Source organism: Catharus ustulatus, chromosome 3, assembly GCF_009819885.2.
Source record: "Catharus ustulatus isolate bCatUst1 chromosome 3, bCatUst1.pri.v2, whole genome shotgun sequence".
In the NCBI taxonomy this organism is placed as follows: domain Eukaryota; kingdom Metazoa; phylum Chordata; class Aves; order Passeriformes; family Turdidae; genus Catharus; species Catharus ustulatus.
The window spans coordinates 1,056,726-1,079,639 of NC_046223.1; the positions used below are offsets into that span (position 1 = coordinate 1,056,726).

Genomic DNA, 22,914 nt, shown 5'->3' on the forward strand with positions numbered 1-22,914 from the left:
ACCAGCAGTGGAACAGCTAGTGAGAGCTTGCACCTAAAAATGCCTAAATCATCTTTTCACAACCATCATTCTGTACACAAATCTTGTTCTCTGTCTATATAAACGAGATATTGCCATATAGCAATCACACCAGTAAATTAAAATGTTGCCATTGCAGGATTTTTACTAACATTTATGTTTTAATTTTGTCAGGATAAATATGCTCTGTACTTGAGTTGTTTGCAAGAAGCATGTGGCAATATTTGATGTATCTAAAAGTATCATTAGAGCTATATGATGTGTAAAAAAAGCAATTTACTTGTATGAGTGTGTGTATCAGCTGTATTGTACATGCAAATATGTGCACACAGTCTCTGTGTCTCAGGGCTAGCAGATCTGCCCTTTCTGTTCTCCCACATGGTCCACATGCCTGCAGTGCCCTCCCAAAGCTTCCCTGCTCTACAAACTGGTTAAATAAATAAAATTGCTTAGTGAGCCTCGGGCTTGTTCTGGAGGAGCCAAAGGTTGGGAGCTGTGATGTGCACGAGCAGCAGTCTCCTGTGTTATTAAGGGCTGGATTTTCCTCAAAACATGGTTGTGTTGGTGTTTCAGAACTCATCTGGGGGGAGATTAGATGGAGGATTAGCCTGTCAGATTCCTGCAGTTTTCTTCTCAATGCTCTCTCATTTTTACAGAACTGGAGAGGTTTGTGCAGGTTGTTTTGTTGTTAACCTTGTTCCTCTTCCTTTTCTGATATTCCCTTGCTCCTGAAGGCCCCTGCATTTGCTTCCATTTAACTGCTGGTCTTTGTTCCATTATTCCTTTCAGTGGGGCTTGATGGTGTTTTGTGTTGTGTTCAGAAACAGGGATCAGGCTGCAATCCTGCCTTACTTTGCTGCTGAAATAGCCCTGTCTGTACAGTGAGTTCCCTTTTGACCCCCAGCTGAGGAAGGAAGCTCATTTTGCTCTGTGAAATGGAATTGCTGAGTGAGTTTGTGTTCTCTGCTGCCATGTGAGGACAGCTCTGTCCTTAGCACTGTGTGAGCAGTAAAATGCAGAAGCTCCCTGGTGTGCCCATGAGCTGCTGGCCTGCCAGGAGCCTCAAGTGTCCTGCCAGGAGAAAATACCTGCTGGCACATTGTGGCTATTTTGGGACAGGCTTGGACCTTCTTGGCAATACTGTTTTTTTGGAGAGTTTTTTCCTATAGAGAAAGAATCCTAAGAAAAATTGTTGTTGTCTAATATGTCCATTGTTCAAGTGTAGCAGAGTCATTGCCCTGAGTACTTCATAAGTTTGACCTAAATTCTGAATAAAGACCTGCTGTGTTCTCTGTTCTGCTAAACTGTGGGGTTTGTAGATGGTTTTTGACAAATACCAATTCTTTCATTGTGAAAAGAGACTTCCAGAAGAGAGTTGATAGAGTGCAGACAGTATCTGCCTCTCCCCAGGTCTCAATTAACATGATCTAACACTGTTACAGAAAACTGCAGAATTCTGTAAAGGTTTGTCTAACCAGGAAATGTTATTCCAAATTTAAGACTGGAAGGATTTGGAGTAGAGATTAACTGATCAGTGTCTAACCATCGGGAGTTGTTTTAGATTAACATCAAATTTGCACACTGCTTTAAAGTGCAAAACATCCCAGCACTGAGGATGAATTGTATTTTAAGAGCTGGTGGCAGTCCACCTGAGACAGTGATTTCATTCAGAACTGCAGGTGTTTGTTTCATTCTCAAAAAGCAGTTTCTTTTTTGTCAGGTGGGATGTTCTGGAAACCAGCTTTGGTTTGTATGAACAGTGAATTGTTGATAGGATGGTTATAAAAAGATTGAAGTTAATATGGCATTTGAAATAGAAAACATAAATTATGCACCAAAACTACAAAAGCAAATGTTTGGTTTTTTGCTGCTGCAGTGAAAAAGTGTTTTGCTTATCTGATAAACAGGATAGTGCAGTGATAGATTTAAAAGGCCCATAGTAGTGAGATTTAAACCTCTCTCATCTGATACACCCATTTCAAGGTCTCCATCAATTCTGTGTGCCTGTATTCAAGATAACAGAAGTGCTTGCTTTTTGCTGCATCAGGGAGCAATTATCTAATGCAAGTTAACTGCTGTGAGCCAAAATGCATTTTTACTTTGATTACTTCAGACTTTCTTGATGTATTTCAGTATTTGGAGCCATGGAAAACTCTGATTTCTAAGGGGCCTCCAGAGATCATCCAGTCCAACTCTCCTTTGAGAGCACAGCCTTAGATTTGGTTATTTGGGGTCCTGTCAAGCCAATTAAGTCCTGAGCTGTTTGCAGTCAGGGGAATTCTACCACTTTTCTAGGCAGCTATCCTGATCTTTATTTTCTCTAGTGAAGAATGTTTCCCACAAAGCAACTCCTGCCTTTGTCCTCTCCCTGTGCATCCATGTGAAAAGAGCACCTCCACCTTCTCTGTCACTGCTTTTGGGGCTTGAGCCACATCTAAACTTTTCTACTTTTTGTGTCTTGGAACTTCAGATCTGTACTCTGTTTACAAGTGTGTGGAACCTGTTACAGAAAAGCAATAAAAACAGAAATACAGTGTAGGCAAAAAACAAATACTTTTAGTCCACTGGCATTCTAATGTGTTATTGAAAAATAATCTTGGAGCAGGAATATTATTGCAAGAGAAACTGTGGAGGTAGTATGATATGAGTTTCCCATCTGGCAAGGCCCCCAGACCAGATGGATCCACTAATGACTTTTATAGAGCATTTCATCAGACCCTGCTGAAACACGTGTCTGGCATCTTTAATTATCCTGAATTAACACGCTTCCAGCCTTGGATGCTTACATCCAGGCTTGTTGGCCTTTGAAGGGAAGGAAAAGGAAACATTCTTCCTAAGAGAGCTTTTTATTAATGTTAAAATATTACCTGAGCTTTACTGCTCCATCCTGAGTGGAGTGTTTGTCTGAGGAATGCCTTTGGAGGCACTTGGATTAAAGAGGCTTTTTGCAGACACATCAGAGTGGTTTGGAATTGGCACAAGTGCCAGGAGTGCCATTGCTTTCCTTGCCCTCCCTGGCAGGAAGGGAATGGGCTCTCCCCAAGTTGGTCTCTGGCCCTTTCCCTGTGTGTGCAGCTGCTCCTGTTGCTGTTCCCACAGAGAAGTTCTTGTTGTGTGGGGAAGTGGCTGCACCAACAGCAGCAGCTGCTGCTTTCATCCCTTGTTTGCATCCCAGCTCCTTAGCAAGAGGGATTTCATGTCCTTTTCCCTCAAACCTGGAAAACAGAGACAAATTTGCTTGGGAAATTTCTTCTGCCCACCCTGCTCACATCTTGTACTCCCTGTAGAAGGAACAGGAATTAATCCTGTGATGATGTGTTTTCTGTGCCATAAATTGCTGTTGTTTGAATGCCTTGTCACTTCTAATCATATTTCTGTGCAACATAACAGTGTTTCAGAGTTCTCCAGTGGTGCAAATAGCAATGTGGTGTCATTACACACGGTCCAGTTATGGGATGCTTGCTTAGAAGATGCATCTGTACAGCTCAAAACACAGCCAGTGAAGTTGATACCCATTTAAGGAGGCAGGGAAGGGCATGGAAATCTTACACCCTAAGGACAACACATGACCTCTGAGAAAGAGATATTGTATAGGTACACTTAGAGTTTTTATAGCTCAACACACATCAGACTTATACAGGTAATAAACAGTCAGCAAGAGCTCTTCTTGAAATTTGGCTTCATTTCCTTCCTCTAACCCACTGCTCTGCCTGCCAAAAATAATCTCTTGGTTATCTAACAGCCAGACTGAACGTGGGCAGGGGGAGTGCATTGGAAAGGCTGGTGGCAGGAGATGAATGTCCTCAGCAGGGCTGGGAAATCAGACTGCTAATTTAGGTGCCAAAAATTGATATTATTCCCTAATTTTAGTTCCCCCACTGGCTGACTTGGTGCATCAAAAAGGATAAAACAAATACCAGAGACATTGAGTACAGACATGCTGATGTTTAGGAAGTGTGTTCCTGCTCTTAACCCAGGAGGAGGCTCTGGTGTGTGAGAACTGCTCTGTGCTAAATGGTGGCACGTGTAATTAAATTCTGCTGCAGCACTGAGGGAGCTTAGCCCAATTAATCCTTTCCTTCTGGTTCTGGAAGAAAAGTATTCTAACTCAGTTACAGCTATCACACCTTAAGTTTGTGGTGTCACTTTTATTGCCTGTATAGGTGTGAATTAGCTGACACAAAATATAATGTACAACTCGAGCCTGGGGAGGAAAGGAGGAATGGGCAGGGGAGAGAAAACAGTTGAATTGTGCTAAAATTGTACTTTTTCCATGAAATGCATATGTTTATGAAACTTTCCTTAATAATTAGTTTTGTGTTTCTGGGATGGCAGAAGTATTCAGCTCAGGCACCTGGTGAGTGCCAGTTTTTTAATGGGATGTTTTTCCTTATTCTGTGTGTACCTCTCATATTCAGCCATTGTTCCAGTTTGTTTCCTGGGTAACTGTGTAAAACTGCCTTTGTATTCATATGACTTTACGGAGAGGTTTTGTTTTATTTTCATATCTGAAGGGTTGTGAAGAGAAATATGTGGTTTGATTCTGGTGAAACAATTAATTTGTGTCTCTCCTGAGATTGCTATGTTTAAACATTTAAAGATGAGAGATGTATTTCTCATAGTGAACAATATCCATTATTCAGTCTCTGGTCCGTATTTCAGGATATTTGAGCTGATGTGCAAAAGAGGAATAATTAGAAAATCATCCATTATAAACTTGTGAAAGACTGTATTCAATCAACTTATCAATCAAAAGTATTTAAAAATTCTCTGGTTATGCTTTTCCTTTCTCTAGTTAAAATGTTACTAGATGACAAATTGCATTCTACACTCACCGTGTCAGTCTCAGCAAAACACTTTCAGTAAATCTGTAATGGACTGAGTTTGAGGACAGCTGCTGTGCTCATTCCCGAGGTGTGTCCTAACTCGCAGTGTTGTTTGCAGCCTGGCAGTGCACCCGGATAAAACGCTGGTGGCCACGGGGCAGGTGGGGAAGGATCCCTACATCTGCATCTGGGACTCGTTCCGCGTCCAGACCGTGTCTGTCCTGAAGGATGCGCACACGCACGGCGTGGCCTGCCTGGCCTTCGACTCGGACGGCCAGGTCAGTACAGCTCCTCCCGTGGCTCTGAGCTGAGCAAACCTCGGGGTTTGTGCTCCTGCAGCTCCAGGGCTGCAGCTCCTGCTACAGTGCGGCTGTGATGGCCAGGCCGTGCTGTGTATTGTCATTGTAATGGTGGGAGGAGGAGGGGGACAAAGGCAGCCTTGTACAGGGGGTGCTTTTGGGGTGGAGATCACAACCTGGCATCCGAGTGGGACAGGTGTGCAGAGCAGGGACACCTGGGTGTGCAGAGCAGGGACACCTGGGTGTGGGACAGGTGTGCAGAGCAGGAATGTTTGGGTGTTGGACAGGTATCCAGAGCAGAAATGCCTGTCTATAATTTAACTGCAGTGGCTTCACCTCATTGTTGTCACCTGCTGTCCAAAGAAATCAGTTCCTGGCAAAGCCCTCAGAACCCTGCAGCTTTTCTGGCACAAGGACTGCACTAATCTCACTGCTGGGAGAGTCTCTTGGCTGGGGTGCACTGGCAATTTAATTGAATTATGGCATTAGGACACACAGTGTGGCTTTCTACAATGTGGTTAGTCTAGATGGTATCTTGAAACAAAATTTAAAATATAACTGAATGGTGGGCTGGCCCAGCTAAACGCAATGATTTTTTTTTTTCTCTTGGGCAGTGTTAAAAGCTTTAGGCAAATAGCCCTAAAGTTCACATATACCTGGGAAATATTTCACAGAGCTTTATAAATAAATATCTGGTGTGCAGTTTTGTCATTATTGGTGGCATTTATGTCCTGATGAGTTTCCTGATGTAATACTTGCTAAAGTATTTTTAGGAATGCTTAGATTAGCTGATACCAAAACCAAGAAAACCCTCAGATCAACAGAACAAAGTTTCTAATGGTGTAATGTATTTTAAGATACTGTTCATTCAGAAATAAATGTTTTTCATTTTTTTCCCCTCATTTTTAACTTCAGTAAGACTGGTGGTTAAACCTTTTTTTAAAAGCTGTTTGAGCACCTCATGGGAATGAAGACTTGTGAGCCTGGGGAGTGTTTGAGGTGGAGGACTTCATGAAGACCCTGATGAGTGCTTGCTGTAATTAAACCCCAAACTCGCTGCCATGTTGACCTTGCAGAACTGTGGTAATTCCCTTTCTGGAAGTGCTGGAGAAGTTGCAGTTTATTCTGGAAATAAAAATTTGCATTGAACACTTTTCTATCTGGAGAACATGAATATGGATAATGCATCTTGGCTTTTTACTGCCCTTCCTGGCTTTGCAGGAGAAGCTGCTGTGCTGAGCCAGAATTAAAGGGCATGGGAGGAAATCTGTGGGTATTTGGAGCTCAGAGCTGCTGGCAGTTCTGCTTTCTTTAGTCAGCATTCCCAAGGGAGCTGGTGTCTGTGACAGTGCAGAACAGGCTCTGCAGACACTGCTTGCACCTCCCAGTGCAAAACTTTCCTTCTTTTATGTGCAAAGGTTGTCAGAATCCAGGGGAGATGTATATTCAGCCCAAAACACAACTCAGTGCAGCAATCAGGGATGGTACAGCTGCAATAACAACTGTATTCTTTTCACTGCTGGCTCTGCCAGCTGCACACTTCCTAATCAAAGTTAGACAGAGGCAAAGCCCAGGTGACTGCTGCATTCCCAGATGGATCTCTGGATTCAACTCAGCTCCTCTGCAAGTGCTGCCCCATGTGTGGGGTCTCACACAGGGCCCCCACACCTTTCTCTGAGCCCACTTAACCTGCTCTCCTTGAGTCAGAAACTTCCTTTGGGATGAAAGTGGGGGAATTTTCCTGCTGGGTGGGCTGGAGCTGTGACCCACACAGTGGGATTGTTCCTGCAGTGCTTCCCTGGTGTGTTCCAGGGGGTGGGGAATGCACATCAGTGTGCACAGGCTTTGCTGTCATTTGTAATAAATCCTTTATTAATGATTCCTTCATTTCATGTACCTTCAACACAGATTTTGGAGACACAGTGAATTTCCTATTTGGTGTTACCTGTGATTGATAGAGTCCCGATGGGAGCTGAATTTCTTGAAGTGTTGCTATTTAAAAATACATAGTTTAGTTTGGGCTTTTTCTGTCTGTGCAGGAGCTGCCACTTGGCAGAGGGAAACTGCACTTTGCTCAAGTGTTTAATGAGGAGCTGTCATTTTGCCTGTAATTAAGAATGTCTTCAATCAAGAGTTAACTACAGTTTCTCCTTAAAAGAGCTGCCACCTTCCCTTCACAGAATTATCTACAAAGCAGATGCATCTTACTGAACTCTTCTATCAGTACCACACAGTTCAATTTTGGCTCTGAGTTATTTCAGATTAACCCTTTTCATGTGCTTTCTGAAGGTGTTTTTATTGGAGGGGGAAGGGCCATAATGCATACACACCTAATGAAAAGTTAAAAATGCAGCACTAGGCTTCTTCAGGCAGATCTTCCAAATCTGTGTCGATTTAAAAAGAGTTGTTTAATTATGTGCCTAAACTGCTTGGCAGATATTTTCTTTTGGTGGTTCTGTGAATTCTCTGAATAGAGTTCTGTCAGATTCCCATCCAGAAGAACTAAAACTGTGTTTCAACAAAAAAACACTTTTAAAAAATCATTTTTCTACCGGTGGGAGACCTTCCTCAGCAGACCAAGGTTAAAAGAAAATATAAAGTACTTCTTAGTTTCCTCTAGTGCTTTCCCTGCTGCTGGCAAAGTCAGCTAAGAAATAAACTTTGACACAATTTGAAGTTTTAGAAAGCAGCCATTCCTTACTCCAGCGTTGCACACAGTTGGAGCAGTGATTTTTCTCTAATCAAACACGTTGTGAAACTACACCAGGTCACTTACTCCCACCTGATCAGACATGTTACAATGCCCTTCCCAACTCATACATAAACACCACTTTCCCTAGAACCAATTTCCATTCCTCTGCCCTTCTGGAACTCCTTTTGCTGTCCCAAAGGGCTCTCTGCTGGTTGTGCTCGCTGAGGAGAGCTCCCAGTGCTGTAGTGACCTTGCTTTGGACTTCCAAGACCTGCACTGCTGTTTCTTGTCACATAAGTGCCACCATCCCCACTCAGGCTCCTCATTATCTGTTCATCCAGCTACCTTTAGTATCCCATGTGTCTTTTAGATCCTTTTATCTGGTTTACTAGTCAGTAGTCATGCTCTATTTTGCAATTTCAGGGGAACTGAACATTTCTGTTCTCCACGTTGTCTGTCAAGTCCCCCTCTGCTTGAGACTGTTTTAGGCAAGTCTCAATGCTTCATTTTCCAGCACAAAGTGTTACAACAATTATAACATTGATTTAAATTGCTTTCCAAAATCAAGGGAGTATGATTGCACATTGTCCTGCACTCCCTGGATGGAAAATGCTCTCTTGGCCCTACCTCCTCCTCGTGGTTGTTGCCAAAGTACCCTGAGGGAGGCATTGATAGCACTTGGAAACAGGAGCCTTGAGGAACCCATTGTAGGCAGTGTCTGCACACATGGAATAGGTGCCATTCCCAGTGCTGATTTCCTATTTCCCACTGCTGGCTGCTGTGGGATTGCTGTGTGTCCTCAGTGCCCTTGGACCAGAGCAGTTTCTCAGTGCTGTAACACTGACCCTGGCCAGCTCCAGCACCCTGAGCTCTGCCGATACTGGCAGTGATGGTAAAGCACAGAAATCCTTTCATGTTGTCATTTCCTGCAAAAAACATAATTTTATTTCCACTGCACAAACCTGTTTGACTCTCCCTTCACAACTCCCTTATGAGACAGAGTTCTGCCCCTTCTGCAGGGTGACCCCTCCAAGGAAATCTTGTTCCCCCCAGCAATATCTGAGGACACATCCAGATTGCCCCATGAAAACCTCATGTTCCTCTAGGAACATCTCATTTCTTCTCTCTGTATTTCTATTCTGGACTTGTAGTATAAGTCTGTAAATAGTTTTATGTGGTGGTGATGCTGAGGGGTGTTAAGTTAGCTTTTTTGGAGGGTTTTGTTTTGTTGTTTTCATTAATACCACATTGCTTGGTGCATTTTCTGGTGGCACAGTGGTTCAATTTTGCAGGTTTTGCATCAGGATAATGCCTGTTGTCATCTCTCATTAAACCAAAGTCCCAAAACATCTATTTCATTCCTCTACATGAAGAAATTGTAATTGTTGAGTCAGTGGAGGGTGTGTGAACCTGCTGCAGTTAAGGCAGAGGCTGTCAGGGGCTCTCCCAGCAGGGAGGATGTGCCTCATATTTCAGTATTTCCACTCAGGAATGGGATGAAACTCGAGTACCTGCTCTCTGAATTATTGCTTAGATTGAAAACTGGAACCTTCTGTTCCTCTGTGAACACTCATTTCCTCTCTCTGTTATTCAGTTGTTGAGAGCTTTATTGCATTTAATGTTTTTCCTAATATAGCATTTTAGAGGAATCTGTGGTTATGACACTTGTTTTCTTTGCTGGCTCAGTCCTTTTGTGTTATCACAGGTCCAGATTTTAAACAATTTGCTCATTCAAAATTCCAGCCAATTTTTTATGGAATTGATGTGAGGTTGGACAAAATTAGGACAGTCAGTGGAAGGGAAGACCTACAACTTCCACAGTAATGGCTGATTTTCTGGGCATGTCACACATGGATGCACTCTGCTTTTTCCCTTCCAGATTTCCACCTTCATTTTATTATGTTATTTTAATTTCCTCCATTACTGAGATGAAAGAGTATTAAAATTAAGTTTTTTTAATTAATGACCAATACAACTTTAATTTAGCTTGGCTATTAGTTAATTATTGCAGTGAGTTTAACTGGTGGTGTGATATACTAAACTATGAAAAGGCAATTATTGAAAGTACATGCAGTTCTGGTTCTAAAGCTCAACAAAATGAGCATAATGAACAAAGCAGTAGTTGGCAATAGTGAAAGCTTTTATTTCCCTTTCACTTTAATATCAGAATAATAAATCAAAATGCACCTGAAGCAAGCAGCTCAGATGTTTCAGGGTAAGAATTTCACCTGGAACACTGGCAGCCTGAAATCAATAACCTGACCTTTCAGGGAAGATGAGATTTTAGTGCCTTCTCCAGTGAGTAAATGTTGAGTGTGAGTCTTTGCCTTTGCAGTGTGGTTCAGAGCCAGGCCAGGTGTGGGAAAATCCATTTGTGCACATAATGCTGGGAACTGCAGAGGGATTTGGGATGATTTCCTGGTAACTGGGTTCTCTTGTTTCTCCTCAGCGCTTGGCTTCCGTGGGACTGGATGCCAAAAACACAGTGTGCATTTGGGACTGGAAGAGAGGAAAGCTCCTGGCAACAGCTACAGGCCATTCTGACAGGGTAATTGTGTGGGAGCATTCCTGGGCTTGGGCTGGGAGCTGCATGGCTGCTGCAGAAATAACTTTGGTTTCTCTTAGGTTAATGCAGAGGTAACGCTGGTCATTCTACCTGGCTTGATAAAAATCTGAAATACTGAGAATTCCTTCTCATTGGGCCAGACCCAGCACACTGTTAGTAAGCCTAGGGAAGAAAAGTGTTGTACCTACACACTGAGTAGGGTGATCTGTAGCTCTTCATGAGATGTGAAAAAGATCATCTTGTCTCTGATATGTCAAAAAGACAATTTATCCTGAGGGCAAATTTAGCTGTATCCCTTTCAGTTTTCCTTAAAACAATTACCTTGAGATAAATATTTCTTTTATATCTGTTAGCTTCAGGTAAAGGATCATAACTTAAATAAAGATGAGAACTGACCAGGTTTAAAGTTTAGAATGTTATTCAGGATTGGTAGATGTTTTACCAGGTTTAACATAAGCAAAATTCCTCCCTGAGATACACAAGCACATGGATGCATATGTTAAAATAAATTATGGACACATTCTGACAACTTGTATATATATATTATCATATTATTATATATTTTGCTACTGACCTCAGTAAGTGCAAGATCAGGTTCTGAATTATCAGAATTCTCCAGGACAGGCTAGAAGTACTAAAATCTTAGTCCCAATAGACTTTGCAACCAGAAAAAGGAGCTTCTGCACAGAAGAGGGGGTGGGAAAGAATGCCTATGTAAATATTGTTTATTCATGGTACCTTGGAGCTGGAATGGGTTGGCAGTGTGGAGTCAGGGATGAAGTGTGTTGACAGAACTGTGTGAGGAGCCCTCTGTGTTTGCCTTGACCTTTGGTCACAAAGAATTCCAAATTTACCTGTAGAGTATTCTTTCATTTCTGGTGATGTGTTCCAACAGAAATTATGGCTAAGCACTGGTAAAAGCAAGCTGAACCTAGATACCATTACTGTATAGGTTAAAATATCAACTTTGTGTATTTCTTAACAGATATTTGATATTTCCTGGGATCAGTACCAGCCAAACAGAATTGTCAGCTGTGGAGTAAAACACATAAAGGTAAGAGCTTTCATTGTTTACTTGCACCAAAAAAAAAAAAATCCATGTTCTCACCTGATGAGGACTTGAAATATAGGACAGATTATATTTTTCTTTCTTTATGCTGTGAACATTTTGCAGAATGTTTTGTTTGAAGCCAGTTCAGACACTCAGCAGTGCCTGAGCTGCAGATTACCTGAGCAGGAAAGTCAGGGAGATCCTTTGGTGTAATTTGAATCATTATGTACTCATCATTTTGGGTCTTCTGCCCATTGCACCCTAATGATCTCAGCCCTTAGGGGTTTCCAGCCCCACACAGGGTCCCTGTGAAGCTGGAGGAGGAACCAAGGTAAAAAGTGGGAACAGAATGACCTTGGGCTTCTCTTGTAACACCACTGAGAAGTGTGCAGGGCCTGCAGGGACAAATCTCTGGTCTTGTCCCCACTATTTGCTCCCTCCAAGTCACCCTTTATGGAAGTGTTGGGAATAGAAACCTAGATATGTATTGGATGTTTAGGGTAAAAACTTCTCATGCCTGTGGAAAGCTTAGAAACAAATCCTTGTCTACCAATATCCCCTTCAGGTTTCTATTTTTCTCATGTCTCCTCAAAAACATTCCTAACAGATGGCAATTATTTCACATGACTGGGGTGGGAAGAGCTTTAACTAGAAGTTTAGGAAATCAGTTAATAGCTCTGGTTCTGGTTCCTGAGAAGCTCGTGCCCTTAAACCACCACTGCTTCAAACTGTGGGTGGTTTTGGCAGCAGAGATGCCATCTGTTGTGTTCTGCAAGCTGTTTTCCAAAACCTGTGTTTGTTTGGCACCTGTCCTCTGTCTAAAATGGCCATAATCACCCTGAACACAGAGAATACCAGCCACTGTAAATGCATGGAGATAAAGGAATGCCAAAAAACAGGAAAAAAGCAGCGTGGAGGGGAAATGTGTTCCCCTCCAGTGGTGCTCCAGCAGCATTCTGGACTTGCTGTTTGGTTCAGGGCTGTGGGAATGTGATAATAACAGCTCTGAAGGAATTGGATCACTGTGGGAATTGGGACTGATGCTTGGGAATTGGGCTGTTTATTCCTTTAGCAGTCCAGTTCTGCTGCCTCATTTGGCTGAGCAGGGATTAGAAGCTGAGGTAAAGCCCAGGAGCTAAGGAATCTCTCACTGAGCTCGGGATCTTCCCTCCACCCTTCCAGCACTGCTGCCTGCCCTCCAACCCTTCCTCAGCTGAACAGAAGGGAGGAGAGTTTGGGTTTTACTCACGGAATGAGAGCCCTGGGGGCACTATTCCCTCTGCCTTCTAAATTGGTTGATGTTGAGAGGCAAAGGGAAAATTTAATTGAATTAACAATAGAGAGGGAGCTGACATAAAAAACCTTGATCCAAGGATTTTCTGGAATAATTAATTTAAAAAACCAACAAAAATATCCCAAAAAATTGACTGTAGGCAAATGAAGTGGGAATAGATGGATGTGATGAATCCATGTCAGACACATCACTATTCTTGTGCAGATGACAGAACAGGGATGGCTCCTCTGACACTCTGTGCTGTGCTGCACCCCAGAGATTTGCTGTTCTGTATCTGCACCTGTCCAGAACATCCTGCTGCTGACAGGACTGGAGATTTCAGCCCTTCTCTTGCTCATCTCTCATTGATACTCTCTTTATTCTGCCTTCCCCAGAAGGTCTGGTCCTTGAGGGGGAGCTGGGTGCACAACCTGTGGTCTCTGCTTGACAAATGATGTTTATTTGAATTTTTAAAAGCACTTTTATTCAAAAACACACAGTCTGATATTTCTAGCTCACCTCCAAAGACAACCTTCTGAGAAAAACTTTGGTTTCTTCTCTCTCCTCCTCCCCAGTCAGTGTTAGGTTCCTTTTTGCAGAATGTTAATGACTTCAGTGTGGCAGCTGAGCCAGTCCCTTTGCACACTTGGGAGCTGTTACTCTGGGAGTCAGGGAGCTGTCTCACATACCAGTGTGCAGTCCCCATGGAACAGATGGTTTCTCACTAGCTGTGACTGGATTTGAGGGCCAGAACTCTTTCAGTGCTCTGGGGAGGGGCAGAAGTGACTGCTTCAGTGTGCAGGTTGTGTGAGATAAAATATTTTATCATTTCAGTGCTGTAGTGCAGACAAGAAAAATGGGATTTTCTAGGATTTGGAAACATGCACTTGTCTGGACAGCAGATTTATCATTTGGTTTGGGTTTAGATGCACTACATTTGCCTGGCTCTTAGTAAATGGGCAGGTTTTGGAGGAATGGCTGTTCTGAAGGAAACACTACTCTGTCAGGGTGAGTCTCTGAGATCTGCACACTGTACAAAACCAGAAATCCTGCAGAAACCTCTCCTAAGCTGCCTTTTCCATTCCACAGTTCTGGACCTTGTGTGGGAACGCCCTGACAGCAAAGAGAGGAATATTTGGTAAAACAGGAGATCTCCAGACAATCCTGTGTTTAGCCTGTGCTAAAGAAGACATCACCTACTCGGGGGCTTTGAACGGGGACATCTATGTTTGGAAAGGGCTCAACCTGGTCCGCACAATTCAAGGAGCACACGGTGTAAGTGGTGTTTCCATGTCTGTTTGAGAAAGGATTGGATTGAAAAACTTCCTGCAGGCTTAGCTGCAGAGATTTCCTTCTGTTTCAGGTCACAGGGGTATGTGAGGCTGCTCAGCAATTAAGAATTTAGATGTAATATTGTACTTGTTGCCAGCAGATGCTGAGCTGATAGTGCCAGAACTGCTGATATTTATAGTCTCCACCTAACCAAGTAAACCAAACCTCAAATGAAGTATGTGAATCTAAAGTTCCACAGATTGAGTAGCTTCAGTTATGATCAATTTACTTAAAAATAGTTGGTAAGCCATTATCTAGGCTTAAATAGAATTTTGCCACTGAAATTCCCAATGCTGGAGACTGACTCCTCGGAAGAGCGTCAGTGTGGAGCAAACCTGTTGTAGCTGTGAGTTTGTACTCCAACCATACTCAGAGAGTTTGCTCCAATTGCCTCCATAACACACACACACAAACCACCACCCCCAGTCTGAGCTCTCACCATTACAGAGTGAAAGAGGGATGTGCAGGATTGTGTTAGGTTTCTAATACAATTAACTTGCCTCTGTTGTTGCTGCAGTAAAGGCACTGTAGGACTTCCTGTCTTACTTCAAAAGTATTTGAAAATCCTGCTCCTGTTTGGAATATGACTGTGGGTAATGGCATTCTGGTGTGGGGTTTTTGGAACAAAAGGAAACAAGACCATTTTCTTTAGAAAAGTGATACGACATCTAACACTTGTCACTGTAGTTTTGCTCTAGAAAGAGCACTGCAAAAATAATGGGTTTTTTCATGGTCTCCCAAAATTAGTTATGGTGACATTTCATCAGGGTTTGTAGGACCTCTTCAGATGAGATCTAAGTATTGGTTATTTACAAAAGTAATCCCTAATTTATGAAAGCAGAGAGATGAGTCAGTGGGGCATTTTACCTGAGGAGCTACTGTGGGACTGCAGCTGCAGTATCACAGGAATGTCTTTGGCAAGCAATAACCCCCTGTAGTACATGATTCTGTTTGCAGAATTTTAGTTAGATTCATTAGAATGATTAAATGCAACCTCTTTATGCATAATGTGATAAATTATGGAGTTTGCCATGGCTAACATGCAATCTCTATGGCATTAATAATTAGAAATACTGATTTATGAAGATGTTGCACAAGGCCACTTTGAAAATGGAGGTCTTCTCTCCATTGTATTTATCTCCCTGCAGTCCAGTTTATCCTGATAAAATACTGACTCAGCAGGCATTCCTTGAACTATTCCAAGGTAGTTCAGCACAGCTGTTAATCATGAGGCATTTTCAAAACCAAGCAGAAATTCAAACTGTAATAGAGCCTTGTTTCCAACCAAGAGAATGAGTTGACACTTTTTCAGTCCCTCTGAGATTCCAGATGATGTCTGAACTGAATTCATTGAAAGAATGTCTCAGTCACCTGTAAGAATGTTTGTATTGTTTGTATTGCTTGTTTGCTTGGTTTTGTTCATCACTTACTTTGAGTGCTCCTCTGGTTACTCGGTTGTCCTTGTCATAGCATTACCAGAGCTCCATTGGAAGTTCTGCAGATAGGCTGTATCACTGCTGTGTGCACTGAGATTTCTACACAAACCCCTCTTGAAGTAAAAGCTGTGTTCACTGGTTTGTTTTCTGGGTGGGCAGCACTTCTGTGCCCAGTACTTTCTGGCCTTTAACAAGAGTCTGTTAGAAAACGTTTGCTTGGTGTGTTTAAGTGGGGTGTGAAGACCTTGCAAACTCGGGCTGCTGTTGTTTTTCAGGCTGGGATTTTCAGCATGTATGCTTGTGAGGAAGGCTTTGCCACGGGAGGGAGAGATGGCTGCATCCGCCTGTGGGACACCGAGTTCAAACCAATCACTAAAATCGATCTCAGGGAGACTGAACAAGGATACAAAGGTGAGGAGCTGTTCCTTTATGGCTTTTCACACATCTGGGTAGTGCATGGTGACAGCACTGAGTGTGCAGCATGCTGATTGTGTGCACACTGCTGGTTGTTTTACTTAATGACTATTTGGTTTTGGGTGTGTGTTCCCTTCCCTCTCTGACAATCCTGTAAAGTGTGGGGTGTTCCATGGCTTATGGTATAAACACAGGGATGAAATCTCTGCCTCTCACCATGCAAATGCAAAAAAGAACATAACTGAGAACTAATTAAACACCTTAAGATGGGAGAATGAAGTTAGTCAATCTTTAATTAATTGTAAGTAATGGAGATTTCTGGAACCTGACATTCAGTGATGCTGACCATCTGAACACTCCAATCCTGCACTTGGAATGGTAGCACTTGGCAGATTTGTTGGAGAGAATGTTATTGAGTTGGTGCTAATCACATTTGTTGAATCTAATTGTGCTTCCAGTGAGCTCAGCCATCACTTTATTTTATGATTTGAAGCACTTACAATCTCATAGATCACAATGCATGCTTTATCAAGGGTGAAGTGTTCACCCATGGGGTTCGGCCCTCAAAAAGTTGTCCAAGCCACCCAGTGCCTCTGCTCTGCATTCCTGCTTTATGCTGTTTTTTACAGCCTGAATTGTAATGTTTAATATGAATTTCTAGAAAACAGTAGCAACAAATGACCAAAAAGCAAAGATCTGGGCAAGTGAAGACTCCTAACTCCCAACCTTTGGACATGGGGTTCCATTTTCACTTGGCATTGGCACGGATGAATTTAAGCACGTGTGTAGCCTGGGGCAGTGGTGGAACCTTAATGCTTACCTGGGACCTTTTGTCCTTCCCTTCAGTTCTTTTTCCAAAAAAAAGGCATTGTCTCTTAAACCCTGAGAGCAACTAATCTTTCTTCATGTGCAGTCTGTCCACATTGCCTTTCCCACATCTGGAGCGTGTTTGTGTTTTAAATCTTAACAATTTCCATCTTCTACCAAATTCCAACCTGAATTCCACTGTATGGTCATTGGTGTATTCCAAGAAGAAGATGGAAGTCAGAACTTCAGTATTAATTTAGCTATGTCATAAAATGGCATAATAAAAATTAAAAGGTGTTGGAAGTGGACAAGAAAATAAATTAGGATTAATTTAACCTTCTTGAGAGACAAGAATATTTCATTTATGTGACCAGTAGTTCACTGCATTATGTATTTGGCTCCAAAAATATGTGAAAATGGTGATGTGAGTGACCTTGACTACATGACAAGTGGATTTTTTTATTCATTCACATCTCACAGCTTCTAGACCTGTGATCCAAACTTTTTTTTCAAGACTGGAACAGAAAATGCAAACCCTGCAAGCAGTTGATCAGAGAGTGCTACTAAATTGCTCAACCTGCTGAGAGGTTGTTTTTAAGCTTGTGGTCAGTAAAATTCCAACTCCAAAGTTAGGATCAGATTTGTGGAATGAGATCAAGCTCTCTCAAAGTTACACAAAGCAAAATTCTGTTGGTTTGTGTTTGGGGAGGAGGGGATGTCTTTTTTCATTTTTTTAAAATCTGTTTTGATTAAGGTGGAGAAGAATTCACCATTAGAATTCTGTTTGAATGTGCAAAAAAGTAAAGCACTGGAAAAAGAAATAAACCAGCTTCAGTCACAGGAACCCCTTGGCTAATACAGAATTTAGATCTTTAAATCCTGTGAAGTGGAGCTGGTTTTTAAATTCCCAAGGTGTGCAGCAAGCCTGATCCCCAGGATAGAGCTTTCTCAGTGTGCTGGATAGAGGAGATGTGACAGAACTCCTTGAGCTTTGGATGAGCTGGGAGGGCCACAGTGTGCAGGGAATGAGCTCTGGCATTGCCAGTGTGCAGGGAATGAGCTCTGGCATTGCAGTGTGATGGGAATGAGCTCTGGCACTGCCAGTGTGCAGGGAATGAGCTCTGGCATTGCAGTGTGATGGGAATGAGCTCTGGCATTGCCAGTGTGCAGGGAATGAGCTCTGGCATTGCCAGTGTGCAGGGAATGAGCTCTGGCATTGCCAGTGTTGCTACCAATGAGCTCTGGCATTGCCAGTGTGCAGGGAATGAGCTCTGGCATTCCCATTGAGCTGCCAATGAGCTCTGGCATTGCCAGTGTTGCTGCCAATGAGCTCTGGCATTCCCCATTGAGCTTCCAGTGAGCTCTGGCATTCCCATTGAGGTGCCAGTGAGCTCTGGCATTCCCAACACTGGGCAGGGCTGCACTGAGCGCTCTCCCCTGTGCCCCCAGGGCTGTCCATCCGCAGCGTGTGCTGGAAAGCCGACAGGCTGCTGGCAGGGACCCAGGACAGCGAGATCTTCGAGGTGCTCGTCAGGGAGAGGGACAAGCCCATGCTGATCATGCAGGGCCACTGCGAGGGGGAGCTCTGGGCCCTGGCCGTGCATCCCAAGAAACCTCTGGCAGTGACGGGCAGCGACGATCGCTCCGTGCGGTAAGGCTGCACCCCTGCTGGCTTTGCTGCTTTTTCACTTCTCATCTCACACATCCTGTAAAACCAGTCAGAGTTTGTGTTCAAAACGTGCTGCATTCATATCTTCTGCTTGTGCTGTTGGTTTGTTCCTGCTGTGTACAGGGGATCTGAATGGGGAGTGGTCACCTCATGCTTCTCTTCAGGTAAGGTTAAACCCTAAATGCCTTTATCCAGTGTCTTACACACATTGTCATAAAGTTAGCGATGCTCCTTTTCCTGTCTGTGTTAAAATCTGGCACATTGATAAGCTTCTGGGGAAGAAAAGGCATTTTACTGTGCTTAGTAAGACTTGACTGTAGGGTTTGGAGGTGCAGCTCAGACTGTCCCTGAGTCCACACCCACAGAGCTGCTGTGTGTTCTCACCTGAGCATGGACTCTACCCATGGACTGATTATTTACCTGAGATTAAAGAGACAGGGATTTTCCTGAGTGCCAAAAATCCATCTCCTACCATACCCCTAGCTTTGATTACTGCTCCTTCAGATGACACATTCTGACTCACCTCTGCCTTGAGGCTTGCTGCTCAGCTCAGATTTCTTTTTTCTTCCCTTTCATTCTTTTCACTTGGTTCCCTTCCCCTGCCATCCCTCATCTCTTTCTAACCCCAGTTTTAATCCCACAGAAGTGCAGTTGTTCTCTACAGTGCTGTTCTCTCCCTGCTTCCTACAGGAGGATTATTTCTTTCAGTTTCTGCAATGAATGGTCTCTCCTGCTGGGATATCCCAGTTTTTCAGTGGTACAGACAGGCACAGGAGTCCTGGCAGGGTGCAGGGCAGTTCTGGAGGAAGGGCTGCAAAGCAGGGATTAGCACTGCACTGCCCTCAAACCAATAATCCCACTAAGGTGGGATTTCTTGTCTTGGGCTCATCCCTTGGTGAGCAGAGTAATTGAGCTCCTGGAGCTGGAGAAGGTGCTGCTGGCTCTGAGCCTGAGCCCCTCCAGGGAGCACTGCAGGGTGTGTGTGCACATCAAACCTTGCTTAGTGCTGCTCTTACCTTTCTTACCTCTGTTAGAGCTTCTGTGATGTCCCTGATGCCTTTGGATGTGCCATCCCTCAGATGTGCAGGGGTTTTACTGGCCTGCATCACACACCTTGGAGCTGGTGGGATTTCAATGCTAGTGGGATTTTTTTATAGACTGTGGCTTCATGTGAGGAATTGCAGTGAAATGTATAAGTACTTTCATTAACATAAAGTACACAAAAGGATTTTCCTGCAATTTTTCTGTGCTACTGAAATGGGATAAACAGGGATGTTTCTGTGTTGCCCTTCACTGGGTAATTTTTCTTGGTATTTGATTATCACAGTGTTTCAAAGAGTGGGTATATAATATAAATCTAAACTGGTTTAGAAATAAAAGTATTTAGTGAGTCAGATGATATTCTTGGGTCTGGGATGTCTAAATGAGAAGGGGAGTTAGTGTAATTTTCCCTAGCCCAGCTGAGAGAAGGTTCTGGCCAAATATAGGTTTCTAACATCTTAAATTTCCAAAACAAACCATCTCAACTAGGAAAGCTGCCTGTTCCCTCTCTCTTACCACAGGAACAAGGAAAAATCATCATTCTCTGAAGGCATGGAGAATTATTTATTGCGTGTATTAGATAGGCTATCATATTTTGTAGTTGGGATTCCAGAGTATTGGACAAGCTAATTCATGTGGAAGCAACATCTTGCAGCAACAATTGTATCCTGATACTTTCTTCAAAATCTTTCCAAAGCCTTCCAGGTTCATTCCCTGTGATATTGGGCTCACAGCTTCTGCTTGTGAGGCTGCAAGGTTCTTGATCTTACTTCTGGTTTGTCTTTGAAAACATCTAATGTCCCATCTATTCATCTATTTCCCACCTTGTTTCCAGGCTCCATCCCAGTTTATGCTGTTTATTCCAGTGCCAAGAACAGAACTTCTCCTTTGGAGCCTCTTGTGCTCCCAGTGCCTCCCAGCTCCCTGAGCAGACCCAAGCTCAGTAGCATGCACATCCTTGGTGCCAGTGCCTGCAGTGAGAACAGGAATTGTTACTGTTCCAGAGCTTTTCCTGGAACTCTCAGTAGTATCTCCCATCCAGCTTTTCTGTCCAGCTTTGCTCCACAGCTTGGTCCAGTGTTACATTACAGTTCTTGCACAAATTGTTCTTTTGTCCAGTTTAGCACATAATTACATCTGATTCATCATTCATATTTTACTGAAGATGTTCTCAGTACATTTATTTATGACTGTTTCAACACAAAGATGGTTGGGTATTGTTGTCTTAATTTCTCTACCCTGAGAGAGGTCTTTTATGCATTTCCTGCCATTATTTCAGTTCTTCTTGAAATTTCTAAGTCTTGCAGACTACTGAGATCTGATGGGTCAACCTGTAGTAATTTGGGAAGCTCCCTCCATTCCTCCAGAAAAATGCAGAGGTATTATTTGCCTTTATCTTAGCACATAATTTATGGTTGATTGTTTTTAATTGCACTGATGTGAAGGAGGGAATCAACATGCAGTTTTGTCTCCTAGCTTGTTCAGTTAGGGCAAGAAAATCTCCCCTATGGTTGGAATGTTGATGTTCCCTAAGTGTTGTTTCAGTGAAATTTTCACTCTGAGCTGCATTGACCCTTCCAGTCTACAGAAGCTGCATTTTTGTAATTAATTTTGGGGAATTCAGCCAGCTAAGTGAATTCAGAAGTAACACCAAATGCTGATGTAATTGAGCTTCACTCTGTTTTCTCTGCCACTGTTGTGTTCAGGTTGAAAGGAGCTCAGTCCTTTCCACAATATTAACCCAAAGGGTGTGTGCAAGTGGTTTCCCAGCTGAGGTAGAGCTTTGGGGTTCCTGGGCAGCCAGGAAAAGCCCCCTGGTGCTTTCCCTTGCCTCTGGGGCAGGTTGTGGAGCCTGGCTGACCACGCCTTGATCGCGCGCTGCAACATGGAGGAGGCCGTGCGGAGCGTGTCCTTCAGTCCTGACGGATCCCAGCTGGCTCTTGGCATGAAGGATGGCTCCTTCATTGTCCTCAGAGTGAGGTGAGATCACAAACCACTGCCTGTCTTAGCAGAAGAAAAAAAAATAGTAATTTTAGATGCATCCATATCCCTTTTAAGAGGTGGTAGCTTGGCAAAGAGGAGAAAATCTACTCTGTAATTCATTTCAAAATATTAGCTCTTAGGAGTAATGTTGTTAAAATTTAAGATTTTCAAGTTTGGCTCTTGTCCTGTTGTCTGAGCATGAAGGATGGCTCCTTCATTGTCCTCAGAGTAAGGTGAGATCAGAAACCACTGCCTGTCTTAGCAGAAGAAATAAAATAGTAATTTTAGATGCATCCATTTCCCTTTTAAGAGGTGGTAGCGTGGCAAAGAGGAGAAAAATCTACACTTTAATTAATTTCAAAATATTAGCTCTTAGGAGTAGTGTTGTTAAAATTTAAGATTTTCAAGTTTGACTCTTGTCCTGTTGTCTGAGCATGAAGGATGGCTCCTTCGTTGTCCTCAGAGTGAGGTGAGATCACAACCACTGCCTGTCTTAGCAGAAGAAAAGAAATTATAATTGCAGATGCATCCATATCCCTTTTAAGAGGTGGTAACTTGGTAAATAGGAGTAAATCTATGCTTTAATTAATTTCAAAATATTAGCTCTCAGGAATAATGTCGTTAAAATTTAGGATTTTTCAAACTTGGCTCCTCTCCTGTAGTCTGAAGTTACACAGTATTTAGTGAGGAGAAGTATGCATAACAGAGGGAACATAGTTGGGAGAGGGATCTTCTTCACTGATGATTTTATTTCCTACCATACACATACCAGGCAAAATAATTGATGGTCAAAAGACATTTTGAAGATAAACCTGAATTCCGCTTTTTTTGCATGGCTGCACCTTAAGCATTCTCTCTCTGAAATGTTGTTATGCAGGGCACACAAAAGCAGGTAATGCTTTAAATTTGCCATAGAGTGAAACAGCCAAACCCCAGTGTGAGTTCAAAACACAAAAGCTGTTTGAATTGGTACCTGGAAGAGTTTATCCCCTCCTGACTATTCTTCATATGCTTGCCAAGCATATACTTAAAATACTTGGAGCTCCAAGCTGATAGGAGGGCAGAGCCTGGGAAAACCCCTGTAATGCTCTGCTTTAATGACTTCAACAAAACTTCAGTGAGCTGTTCATATTAATTTAAAAGCCTTCCCAATGACTATTTTTCTAAAGAAGTTAATCTTCTTTGTCTCCCAGTGATCTTGTCCTTGTTCATTTGTCTGATGCCTCCTAGAAATCTCTGGCTTGGGTTAGGAATGCTTCTGCTTTTAACAGTGCTGTGTGAAAGGATTTAAAAGGTGCCCTTACAAAATATATCTCAGTAAATTGGGGTGGATGCTGCAGGTGAAGAGCATGAAGAGCATTGTGGACAGGCAGTGTGGTTTCTGTCTGTTGATGTAAAAAACACTCAGAATCAATGGAAGGAATCGGAAGTTATCCACAAAAAAAAAAATTTTAAATGACATAGAAATGATGTAGAAATGATTCTTCTCATCTGTGGGTTGCCAGTG

The 22,914-nt window shown here is 42.8% G+C and overlaps 1 protein-coding gene across 5 annotated transcripts in view; it reads left to right on the plus strand.

Moving 5' to 3' along the window:
• Positions 1-22,914, plus strand: part of EML6 (EMAP like 6) — an 85,453-nt gene that overhangs the window by 16,062 nt on the left and 46,477 nt on the right. For all 5 annotated transcript variants that reach the window (XM_033054150.2, XM_033054154.2, XM_033054152.2 and 2 more), the window contains exons 2-8: positions 4,963-5,122; positions 10,285-10,383; positions 11,387-11,455; positions 13,815-14,000; positions 15,769-15,904; positions 18,164-18,365; positions 21,267-21,404. In XM_033054150.2, the coding sequence (XP_032910041.1) occupies positions 4,963-5,122; positions 10,285-10,383; positions 11,387-11,455; positions 13,815-14,000; positions 15,769-15,904; positions 18,164-18,365; positions 21,267-21,404 (990 nt within the window). The remainder of the gene's footprint in view (positions 1-4,962; positions 5,123-10,284; positions 10,384-11,386; positions 11,456-13,814; positions 14,001-15,768; positions 15,905-18,163; positions 18,366-21,266; positions 21,405-22,914) is intronic.